We start from the raw sequence: 12,387 nt of genomic DNA on the forward strand, positions 1-12,387 counted from the left end.
TCATAATCCTGAAGTATGCGTTTCAGGAAACACGGTTTAGCAGCCTGGGGCCGGCCAAGCTGCAGGCGCAGCGCCCCCTGCCGTCCACTCGAAGGCGGGATAGTGCAGGGAGGTTCCCAAGCGGAGGTCCGGGGACCCCAGGGGACCGGGGAAATCGCAATGACATGACAAAATGTTGCATTTTCCAAGAACCTTCCCGTCCAACCTGTAATCATGGGCAGTACATATAAGTCAGCATGTGTTAATGCGGATTTGACCCAAGTGTTCATCTGCAACAAACACTGGGGGGGGGGGGGGGGGGAAGGATGCTGTGACTTTCAGTTACTGGGATAACGATGTATTTACAGTAGAAAGCTGGAGTAATAGACACAATAAGATAAGATAAACCTTTATTAGTGCCACACGTGGGAAATTTGTTTGTTCACAGCAGAAAGTGGACAGTGCAAAGTTAAGAGCAGCAAAAATTAAGAACCCCCCCCCCCCCCCCCCCCCCCCCAATAGAATAAAATAAGATAAACTAGAATAACATACCAAATACAATCAGAATGACAATGATAAAAATGGTTGGCGAATGTGCACAACCGCTAGAATCTTTTTCTGTCTTTCACCAAAAGGGAAAAACCACAGTGAAATATTAGGTTTGTGACAAATGTATTTGTTCTTTTTATGTATGTATAATGTTATAAATACTTTATTATCAGGCTGCAGGAGTGCGTCTGTGGCACTGCACACGAGTTTAAACATTCCTTTGAATTCACATTGTTTCACAAAGTATTTGGACCCTTGGTTTGAGTGCAAACATGTGGTAATTGAAATACTTCTGGATAGCTTGATCCATAATAGTCACGTTTTAATAAGTTTGGATTTTAAAATGTGCAAAGACGTAAAAAGACTCTGGACGGTTCAAACCAGGATCTTTTTACTGTGAGGCAACAGTGCTAACCACCATATCTACCTATCTATATAATAAGATAAAATACATGTTTGTATAAAGTCTCACAGGCTAATTGGCTAAAACAGTTATCAGATTAAAAAAAAAAACAAAAAACAAACAAACAAACAAACTTGCAGTTATACTGTTTCTATGGAAATTCAAGTCCACTTATCAGTCGCAAGCTGGCACTTAAAGTAAAGATCTTCTTATGTGAGCAATTTTAGTTAAATGTCATTGTGAGCAGACATGATAGAAGTGTTACGTTAGTGCAGAGCAGAGCGATAACTCTTATTAATAAACCACAGAACAACAAGCCTTCTTATAATTCCTTCTTTGTGCATAACTACAAGGTCAGCTGCTGACTCATTTTTCTCTGTTACTAAATTTAAAGGGGTTTTCCAGCAGTGCAGTAAGCGTCCCCTGAGAGGCCGCTGTCAGCAGCAGACTTTTGAGTTTCGGTGGCCGATACGTTCACTGAAAAACGAGGCCCATGGTGCACACACACACGACTCGCTGGAGCTCAGAGCTTTTGTTGAGTTACAGTTCCAATCAAACGATGGTGAAAAGCAGACACAAGTTGGACTCAGCTTGTAGGAATCGATGCAAACACACAGTCTTCTTTAGAAGGATGAAAGCTTTATCGTTAAACCATTTACATTTTTTTTCTAAAATATTTCATAAAATTGTATTTAAAACGTATTATTGTGATAGACTGAAGCATGTCGTCGACGCCGTTAGGAATAGATTCTGTTATGTGGACGATAATAATGATAACAAACAACAAACAACAGATATTTATATTCATGCTGAATTAAGAATTTCATAAATTTTCCTTGCCATATGTATCTTGACAAAATTTTATCCCATTCATTAAACTGTTTCTGGTTAATTTCTATTGGTAATGTTTGGAATAAATATAATAATTTAGGAAGAATATTAATTTTAATTGAGTCTATTCTCGAATATAAACTTAAATATGGAATTAGATTCCATCTCGCTATATCTTCCTTAATTTTTTTTTGTATTGGTAAATAATTTCGTTCTAATAGTTCTGTAAGATCCTTCGGTATTATGACTCCTAGATATTTAAAGTACTCTGTTTGCCATGCTAATTGATACTTATTTTTAATTTCTTCTGATGGAATATAATTGTACTTAAGCAATTGTGTTTTACTCATATTAACCCTATATCCAGATAGTCGACCAAAGTATTCAAATGATTGCATTAATTTAGGTAAAGAATTTGATGGTTGACCCAAAAATATTAAACTATCATCTGCATAGCAGGCTAATTTATGCTCCTTTTCATGGATATTAATACCTTCTACTTCTTTATTTTGTCTTATATATTGAGCCAATGGTTCCAGATATAACGCAAATAATAATGGTGAGCACGCACAGCCATAGGTAGCCATTAATTTTAATCCTTGCCATAGGGTTATCATAAAGTGCCTGTATTGTCTTAATTATATTTTCGTGAAAGCCAAATCTATGCAAGACTCGGTAAAGAAAGTTCCAATTGACTGAATCGAATGCTTTTTCTGCATCGATACTGATTACCATTGCTTCTATTTCATTCTTTTGAATATGATTAATACTTTGTAATGTCCGTCGTACATTATCTTGTATTTGGCGCTCTCGGATAAAACCTGTTTGATCATTATGAATTAGATTAGGTAAGAAATTTTCTAGTCGTCTAGTCATGATAGATGTAAACAGCTTGTAATCTGTATTAAGAACAGATATTGGTCTATATGACGCACATTCTAATTTTTCCTTATTTTCTTTTGGGATGGCAGAGATAATCGCTTCTTTCCAGCTAGAAGGTACTTGAGCCTTCTTTAGGACCCAATTCATTGTTAGAAGCATCACTGGTATTAATTCTTCTTTTAGCTCCTTGTACCATTCTGACGTATATCCATCTGATCCTGGAGATTTATTTATTTTAACTTTACTTATTGCTATTCTTAGTTCCTTTTCTGTTATATCTTCAATCAAAGTTTTATTCTGTTCTTCATTCAGTACTGGTAAATCAAGAGAAGCTAAAAAACTGTTAATTTCAACTATACTACTCTCTGTGTTATTAGCATAAAGAGTCTTATAAAATGTTTCAAATGCACTCTGAACTTCTATTGGTTTATTTTTTATTAGTTTTGTCACTGGATGTTTGATTTTGTGAACTGTATTATCTGCTATTTTCTTTTTTAGTTTCCAGGCTAATACATCCATTGCTTTTGATCCTCCCTCATAATACCTTTGTTTAAGAAACATTAATTTTTTTAAATTTCATATGTGGTCAAATCATTTATTTCATTTCTTGTTTTCCTAATTTCCTCCAATATGTCCTGTGTTGTTTTTCTTTTATGCCTTTAGGCCCCGAATTAGATTTAAAACCCTACAACTTAACAAAGGAAAAGGGGGGTGGGGCTTACCTTCTCTTAGGGAATATTATTGGGCAGCACAATTAAGGCCTATGATATGCTGGTGTAATCCTTCATACGATGCTCAATGGAAAGCCATTGAGGAGGGTCTGACTTCCATCCCCATACAAGCTATTATAGCAGACAGAAGCTTGCAAAATTTAATAAAAACTATTGAAAATCCATGGATCAAGTTGACTTTTAAAATTTGGGAAACAGTAATAAAAGAATATAAACTAGAAGAGGATATAGCAGTTCTTAAGTGGTGTGCATATGACACACATTTTGCTCCAAATAAATTGGACACCAGATTCAAAGATTGGACATATAAAGGATTAACAGCTTTATGTATGGTAATGGAGGAAGGGAGACTAATTAGTTTTGATAAAATGAAAGATAAATATTCATTAGAAACACAGGATTTTTATAGATATCTACAGATGAGGCATTTTGTCAATAAAACGATAAAAGCTAAGGCTGAATTAAGTAAACAGCTGCTAGACGTATTTAAAAGGGCATATAGTTCAAATAAAAATAGAGGTATTATAGGTGACCTCTATAAAGGATTAACAAATATGAAATTACACTCAACCTTGTATATCAAAACAAAATGGGAAATGGAGGGAGGAATGGAGATAGAGGGGGAAGAATGGACAACAATATGGGCATATCAATGGAAATGTAGCAGCTCACAGAGCTGGAGGGAATTTGGGTGGAAATGCCTGATAAGATATTTTATTACACCTCACCAAAAATCTCACTTTGAAGGTAACCCTCCCTCTTGCTGGAGAAATTGTGGAAATACAAATGCAATCACTATCATGTTTTCTGGGACTGTCATGTTATTAAAACTTATTGGAAGGGAATACATGCAGCAATACAAGAGACATTTGGAAGATATTTACCTTTGGAAAGTAAAACTCTATTTTTTGGACTTATGCCAGAAGGATGGACAAAGAACGATAAATACTTGTTTAATATTTTACTGGCAGCTGGCAAAAAAGCCATCACAAAAAATGGCTTTCTTCAGAGAGCCCAACTATGAACATGTGGATGAACATCACATTGGACATTTACAGAATGGAGAAAATGACAGCAGATGTGAACTACAAGAGGGACCTGTTTGTATCACGATGGAAGAAATGGATGGACTACATTAGAAAACGCAGGGCAGTTTTTGCTTTTGCTTTAGATTTTGACTTTGTTAACTACTAGAAGACTAGAGGAAATATTAGTTACATTAATGGAAACAAAAACACTCCCTATATTTATTTATTTATTTTTCTTTCCTTTTTCTTTTTCCTTATGTATTTTTTATTTATGTTGTTTGTTGTTTCCTGTTTTGCTTCTTTTTTTTTTCTTCTTTTTCTTTTATTCTTATTGTATGGATATTTTAGTTGTTTAAATATAGAAAAAAAGAAAAATATATATGTACTGAAAGATAGCTGAAGTTGATGGTATTGTATAGTGATTCTAAAATGTTAATAAAAAAAAATTAAAAAAAAAAAGAATTTCATAAATACAGCTTCCCCACACCTGATTAATATCACTATTATACCCACTGTCAGTGTTATCAGGTCCTGCTGTGACGTGTCAAAATGTCTCTTGAAAACAACCATTATGGTACAATTTTTGTTAAGACTGTGGCCAAATACACTTCAAAAATATAGCTTTTGTGTCATCCTCCTTGTAGAAACACTTAAATATTCCTGATACTTATTTAAACACACGTGGAAATCACTGTCAAGTTTGTCTTCGTTCTCCAAAATCAGCCAGGACAGCAATGACAAGTTTCTTTGGAAAAGGGGGCCTGGAAAAATCAAAGCATGGATAAAAAAGCTTGTTTGTTTAGAGTTGAAGCAACTTTTTAAAAAGGCAGTCAAACGTTCCAACAAGCTTTTATTATGCCCCCCCCCCCCCCCCCCAAAAAAAAAAGGGGGGTGGGACATGAATAAACTAGTAATAATGGTGCACTCAAAAAATAATATTCCTCCAATTGATCCCTTCTTTTCCACTTATCCCATTCAGGGTGTAGGAAAGCGGCTGGAGCCAGTCCCGGGTGGTGCTGGGTCAGATGGTGGATTCAAACCCAGGTCCTTGTTGCTGTAAGGCATCACCGTGCCCTAAGGTTGTAACCTACACAGCTCTATTTACTAAAAGACGCAGAGCTCCAATAAGGCCCCCCTGACACTGGATGAGCTGTTTCTCTACTCACACACACACTCAGCAGAAATGTAAATCAATGGGCTGAAGGTTTGGGTCTGATCGGTGTTGTTCTACACTCTGCAGAGGCTGTCACATCTGCAGCAGGATGACTTGCAGCTATTTGTGGGGTTGTAATTCTCACCGACTTGTATCATCAGTACAGAGAACCAGTCTTTGTTTTGTCAGTGTAATGTAAAATAAACGCTCAATAGTATTGACCCCAAACCTCTCTCACACACACACACACACACACACACACACACACACACACACACACGCACACACACACACAGAGGCTCTCATTTTTGCTTCTGCTTCTCAGCCTCTAACAGTTATGGATCTTTTGGCCTGTATTGCTTCTTGTACTGTCACTGCTCTGATGCACTCCGCAAATTATTATTTAAAAGATGATCTTGCTGGGTGGCAGTCAGGTTGGTAGACAGGCGACTAAACATGTTTGAAAGGGTGAGAGGTGAGTTTACAGGAAACAAAGGAATGATGAGTGAGGTGCAGGTAGAGAAACTGGGATAAGGTGGAGTGGGTGTGTCAGACAGGTGACTGGGAGGAGACTGAGGGCCTCTGCAGGGTGGAAGCAGGGATATAAACTGTAACACTGCTCACCTCTGCCTAAAGAGTTAAGGAGAAATAATCCAGCCATAACAGTTTGATCCAGGGCCGTTTCAGGCCACAGCTCCATGAAAACGCTTCTGCTCTTCTTACCAAGGAAGAATTTCTTACTTGTGTTTGTTAGACTTGAAGTAAGAATGCAGAAGTGGCAGTTTTACACACAGTGGTGTTGAAGGTAATTCTCTCAACTGTGTGTGATGTTTTCTGATGTAATCTAAAATATATATTTATATATAAGTACCTGCCCTACAACACAATTCATATGAAAATAAATATTTAAAATATGAATATTTTATTCAGGATGTAATTTGATGTGACTAAATGATAACTTCGTTGTGATACATGGCGGTGCTACAACAGTAAAAGTTATTTTGATGGGCAAAGACGTTCAGAATGAAAATCCCTCCTTCCTTTATCACACAGGAAATGAAGTAAGCAGGTAATCAGGGATGATGCTGGAGGGATGAGGTTTCTAGACATTTAAACGTGTGTGTGTGTTTACACATGATGTGTGAGTTCCTCGTGGTCTAACCAAAAGAGGGAGGAGAGTGGGCTTCTCGTGCTCCCCTTCAGTATTTTCCGGTATGGTAGTCTCGCAGCGGCCTCCCGGGCGGGGCTGTGTGAACCGGTATAAGAGGGGACATGGTCCGGAGGGTGGAGGGAGAGTCACCTGTAGACCTGTTGCGACACTGTGCTCCTCAGCCTCTAATCTGCTGCCTCCCACTGGGACCTCCGCCCTCCCGCTTCACCGCCACCAGCACCATGGATAGCTCCGGGATGCTCCGCGGGCTGCTGCTCGTCGGCCTGCTGTCCGTCCTGTGCCACGGCCAGGCATCACGGGAAGTCTCCGCAGAAGACTTTGGAGAGAAGAAACAAGAAGCAGCTGTAGACAGAGACCTGGTGAGTATCTGCAGAGCTGTGAGTTTATGGAGGAAGGCCACAGTGAGGGAGGGAGCAGTTTAATGATAAAGCTGAGAGACGCCAAATAACTAAGAAAAGAAAATATCGTTTTGAGTACAAACTCAGAATTCTGGACGGATGCTGTAAACTACATGTGAGGTATAAACTGTTTGTGAGGCACAAATACTCAAATCAACATAAACACGTAGGATCCAAATAAAGCGCATTTCATTTGCATGCGATTCTCTCACTTCCACGCTGCTTAAACACAATCAGAATAAACAGAAGTAAAAGTTTGCAGACTTATGCAATATTCCCGGATTTCCTATGACAGCAACTGTTAACTGTCACATCAGCTGCTTTTCTGTCTGCTGTATGTCTTTGGGTTTCAGTGGGGATGCAGCTGCACGTCACAGTTTTTTTTTTTTTTTTTCGTGAAACTTAAGTGTGATTTACTTGACCCTCGGTGGTTTCTGGTGGCCAAAATGATGGCTCACGTTGTCAATAATTAGAACCATGTTTTTCTTTGATCCGTGAATAATGATGAAGTATTTTTTTTTAATAGAAAGAAAAAAAAAGTTACATTAAATTATCAACACATGTACTGCACAACGGCTCGTTATATTAATAGTCACGCTGTAAATAACGTCAAACTGAGAGGTGATTATAATGGTCACTTTTGTCTGTTTTGCCTGTTTATCATCATAAGTTTTTGCTGTGGTTAGTTATGAACGTTTTGCCATTTAGCATATGGCATGATAAGCATAATAAACAAAAGCTTTATTATAAAAGCTGAACAGCTTTTCAGAGAGTTCAGTTGAAATTTAGTAAATTGCGTTCTTTCTATTTAATTGCATTTGTATCCTTTGTCATGTGTCTAATTTTTTTTCCAACTGCAAACATATAAACTCATAAATTCATGATTCATATGATTCAAATGAACCTGGACATGTTTTAGTTTGCTGGAATAAAGTTACAGTATCAAAAAATTATCTCACTGTAGTCTTAGTAGTAACTCTGTAACATAATTGTGTTATTAACATGAATAACGCTGACAGTGCAGTGTTACAAATGCTAACACGTTTAACATTTAACTCTAACCTGAGTGAAACTGACTGAAAGGGTAACACAGCTCATAGTGTAGCGTTAACACTCTATCACAGTTAGTTTGACACTTTTGTTTTTATTGTGTATCTTCTGGCTTCATTAAAAAGTTTGAGCACGAATAAATGTGCAAAAGTATCAAAAAGTGGATGAATGTTATTTAAATCAAACTTTTTCTGTTGTTCTGTGCTGAGCAGCTAGAGGCACTCGACGTGCTCCTGGGCAGAAACCATAATCAAGTCTCCTCCCCTGAGAAAAGAGGAAGCATCCCACTGGTAACGTCACTCCCCCCCCCCCCCCCCCCCCCCCCCCCCGGTTTTAACATTAATGCACCGTGGCTCTAAGGACGTCATTTAGTCTCGGCTTGTAAGACGAGTCATTAATATGTACTGCGTACATCACTCCACTGCTGTTTAATTAAAGCGTATGGAAAATATACCTGCCAGTAATTAAAAGATAACAAGGGAATGCCAACAACACTCTTTCATTCAGTGCAATTACAGACTAATCAAGGCTGCTGCCCAACTCCAATTAGCTGAGAGAGGGAAACTGGAAAGCTGCAAACAGCTTTCAATCCTCCTGTCTCCTCACACAAAATAAGTCAGCCTGTTTCCTACAGGCCCAGCTGGAGGTAATGGATGGCATTTAATTACAGCGCTGAAGAATGATTCATCTTCTTCTTTCTGTTAAATAAATTGAATAACTGTTCGCAAAGTAATGAAGTTTTTGTGCGCAAATAACAGAATAAAAAATAAATATCCTCCCTGACAGATGTGAAAGCTCATAGTTCTTTTTGCAGCTGTTTCCACATTCAAAGATAAACAAGTAAACTCGCTCAGAGTAACAAGTCTGTGTCTTCCTGCTCCCCTCAGTGCGGGTTGGGGAACCGGTGTGCCATGAAGTACGGGCCTCGCATCGGGAAGCTCTGCGACTGTGGAAGAGGAGCCAACTGCAACTCCTACCTCCTCAAGTGCATCTAAACCGCCCAGGGCTCTCCTTTAATTTGTCACCTCTGCTATGCCAAACACATCCTTCAGCACAGCTCCCATAAACCAACCCTTTCATTTATAGTCATAGCTGTTGTTAAACAGTTGTCGCCTGAGGATAAGCATGGATTTTGTACTGCTGACAGTACTGAATATGTTGTGTTTAATGTAAATGTTTCATCTTCAATAAACACGTCAACATATAATTTGTTTTTTTTGTTATTTCTTGGTCCGTGTCGCTCGCCCTTTGTCATTCAGGTTACTGTGTGTTTTTATATTGGAGATGAGAACATGTTGTATAAAGCTTGTTTGGATTCGTTTTTATTGGCACTGCAGCCATTACACTACGCAGGAAGTTTGCTCAGCTGGAAGGACAGCACTGTGCAAATTCAAGCTCTTCAATGTAGCTGGAGTGTGTCCAGTAACGATACACATTTATTCTGGTTTCAGAGGCCTTTCGGGCCAGTGGAGAATGCATACGTAAATACACTCTAAAAAATATTCGTTGTGTTTGTCGGTAGAACTTACCAAAAAAGCATTTTTCTGCTAAAAAAAAAGTAAGTTGTCTACATGTACACGTTTCAGTGAGTTGAATAATCAATGTTAGAAGTCAGTGCAACACAAAAATTAAAAAACAGCTCCTTAACTTAAATGTTTGAGTATATTGAATAAAATACTTTTGTCATCAATCAACAACAGAAAATATTAAGTTTGTGTAACATGTAAAAATGAGTTTCAACATCCTTCCTGTTTGAATTGAGACCATTCAGACAGACGAGGGCAACCCCGTAGCATATGTTCGTATCGTGCGCAACAGTTTCTGGATTCTTGTGGCTTCGTGGGAGAAGAGGTGTGTTTGCCCTCGACTGTGTTCGGTGAGTTAAGTAAGTACTGAATTCTAAATAGATGAATTACAAGTTATATTTGTACACTTTAAAATGTCATATTAAAAAAAAACTGAAATTTGATGGTTTTAATCGTAATTTAGCAGAGTAGAGTTGTTGTTGTTTTTTTAAGTTTAGCTAGCCGTTTCTTTTAGCTAGCAAACGTTCCTCACAAATAAAAGAGTACAGATACAATTAAAACATGTCACTTGTCAGGGTACATTTGGTTAGCTGATAGACCATGCCGACAGCAGAGCATGTTCAATTTGAACCCGTATATGTTCAAATTAACCGGTCAGTAGCTGCCTGCATTTTTATCATGGTGTCAGAGTAAATTCGTGTTTCCACATGATGGTCTCGGGTGAGGTAACTAATTACTGACAGAGTAAAATGTGGTGAATTTATCCCTGACTAAAAGTATTTCTATCAATTGTGTTGATGTTCTAAGCTCGACTGGGAATTCTGCCTGAGGTTAAAGTTGGTTGACCTAGCAAAAAAAACCCAAAAAACAATATTGTGTGTGTGTGTGTGTGTGTGTGCGCGTGCGCGCGTGCATACGACTTGCATTTGCTTTCTGTAATTGTAAGCATAATGTAAAGTGTGGGATTGTGGCATGTGCACAGTGGTATTTAACTAGTTTAAAAGAATATAGCCATGGTGGACTGTTTATGCCTTGCCTGTACTGGGATTGTAACTGCTCATTTGAACATATGCTTCCCATAGGAACCGAAAACACACTCCTCACTCATTGGATGACTTCAAGCCTGAGCTGATACAGAGGTGTGTCAGTCGTTTGAATGCAGGAGATGATCCTCTTGAGGAACATAATGAAAATCCATTGTGTGAAGATGTAGCAAATGAAGAGGATGAAGAAATTGGTGAATTGCCTAATTTAATTGAGAAACATTTAGCCCACCTACTACTGAAACTGGAAAGTATATGTAATGTACCTCGCAGGTGTATTGATGAATTAGTTGTTACAGTTACAGTTATAGTTCATGTCATCCTCTGATTCAGGTCCTATTCATCAAAAGCACAATTGTGCTGTTGATGAAATTTAGGTTACATTTACTTTTACTCACTTTATCCTATTGCTAGCAAAGTGGGCATTTAAAGCAGGCCAGTGTGTAACAGTTTAAATTGAAGTTACAAAGATTAAAACTTTATTTCTTTTAAAAACATATTTAAAATCAATATTTGGCACAATGCAAGTCACATAAATGTAATAGTTTTGACTTTTCACCTAATAAACTGTAAGTTTAAGTTTTGTTTTGCTTTTTTTATTCTCCAGAGTTCAGTGGAAATGAAGAGAGAGGTCGCAATCCGTTGCCTGAAGGTGTATCTGAAAGAGAAGGAAGAGGATCTCTTCAGAGAACAGCTGGTAGGTGAATCTCGCATTCTTTTGTGTTTTATTTTTAAATGGCACATAAAATGCTGACATGTTTCCATTTAAACTACCTACTTGCCAGGATGGTGAACAACAGTTCCCAGAAGAAGTGGTAAAGATTGTAGTCACCAGACGTGCAGCAGTGTCTCTCAAAGCTGTCGCTAAAATTGTGATTGAAGGAACAGCAGTCCTGGAAGACCTTGATGTGCCCAGAGCGTGTGCCTTAATGATGGGGCTTATATACACTCTCAATCTGAGCTACCAAAACAAGTAAAGAACACTCTAGAGGTATTTCTGGAACTTGATGGGCTTAAACCAGTCCACGGGTAATGTCTGTTAAGTGCAAACTTCTGTCATGAAACGAATGTGAATTGGACTGTAGTATTCCGATGTGCCTCTTACGTTTTTGTATGCAGTCCTAGATGAGTGTAGTTTTGAGAAAAGTTTGTAATACATATAATCTTAGCTTTGGATTGTTCCGTTGTTGAACATTAAAATCTTTTGTCATTTCCTTGATTCTGCGACAAGTTGAACAAGTTGATACCAATTTAAGTTAATGTACATGAAGTACTTTTTTTTTTTCTTAGTCATTTATAATTAAAGGGCTGCTGTAATGTTTCATTTATGTTGTATTGACACAGAAGTGTATTACTTTGAAAATGTTTTGTAATAAAATAATCAATTGGAATAAGTGAAATGGCTTTGTATGATTTTAGAAAAGCTATAGAAACCTAAACTAATTGGCATGGATAATTGTGAGTAGGATATATGTAAAAAAGTTCGTTGGTGTAACTCAACTAATGTAATTTCTCAACTTAATTTTACCAGAAATTTTAAATTAATATTAGGTTGAATAAACTTAATTATGCTTGTGGAGGTCAAGGTAAATCATGTTGGTTTGTTAAACAAGTTGAGTTAGCCAAACCTAAAAATTACTTGC

General features: G+C 37.7%; 1 protein-coding gene and 1 long non-coding RNA gene across 3 annotated transcripts; both read left to right on the forward strand.

Moving 5' to 3' along the window:
* Window positions 1–6,776: 6,776 nt before the first annotated feature.
* cartl (cocaine- and amphetamine-regulated transcript-like) lies at window positions 6,777–9,298 on the forward strand. Its single transcript, XM_086299630.1, has 3 exons — window positions 6,777–7,086; window positions 8,388–8,465; window positions 9,063–9,298. The coding sequence occupies exons 1-3, from the start codon at window positions 6,829–6,831 to the stop codon at window positions 9,168–9,170; spliced, it is 444 nt and encodes a 147-aa protein (XP_086155756.1). The 5' UTR covers window positions 6,777–6,828; the 3' UTR covers window positions 9,171–9,298.
* Window positions 9,299–9,756: 458 nt separating this feature from the next.
* Window positions 9,757–12,144, forward strand: LOC147339491 (uncharacterized). 2 transcript variants are annotated; one of them, XR_015130302.1, is made up of 4 exons: window positions 9,757–10,060; window positions 10,784–10,938; window positions 11,352–11,441; window positions 11,530–12,144. It is a non-coding gene; the product is annotated as an uncharacterized LOC147339491 (long non-coding RNA). The 2 variants fall into 2 exon arrangements; XR_015130304.1 differs by having other exon boundaries at window positions 9,757–10,051.
* The last annotated feature ends 243 nt before the right edge of the window (window positions 12,145–12,387 follow it).

The sequence above is a fragment of the Aulonocara sp. 'chitande type north' Nkhata Bay genome, linkage group LG1 (genome assembly GCF_057382095.1).
Source record: "Aulonocara sp. 'chitande type north' Nkhata Bay isolate Kocher_YH1m ecotype deep benthic linkage group LG1, A_spYH_male_GT1.1, whole genome shotgun sequence".
Classification (NCBI taxonomy): domain Eukaryota; kingdom Metazoa; phylum Chordata; class Actinopteri; order Cichliformes; family Cichlidae; genus Aulonocara; species Aulonocara sp. 'chitande type north' Nkhata Bay.

What these genes read in the sequence shown, in the direction of transcription:
- cartl (XM_086299630.1), top strand. Translation starts at nt 6,829, where the DNA reads ATGGTCCGGAGGGTGGAGGGAGAGTCACCTGTAGACCTGTTGCGACAC. An exon ending in CAGCTGTAGACAGAGACCTG is followed by an intron (nt 7,087 to 8,387) that starts GTGAGTATCTGC and finishes TGTGCTGAGCAG; the next exon opens with CTAGAGGCACTCGACGTGCT. An exon ending in AAAGAGGAAGCATCCCACTG is followed by an intron (nt 8,466 to 9,062) that starts GTAACGTCACTC and finishes TGCTCCCCTCAG; the next exon opens with TGCGGGTTGGGGAACCGGTG.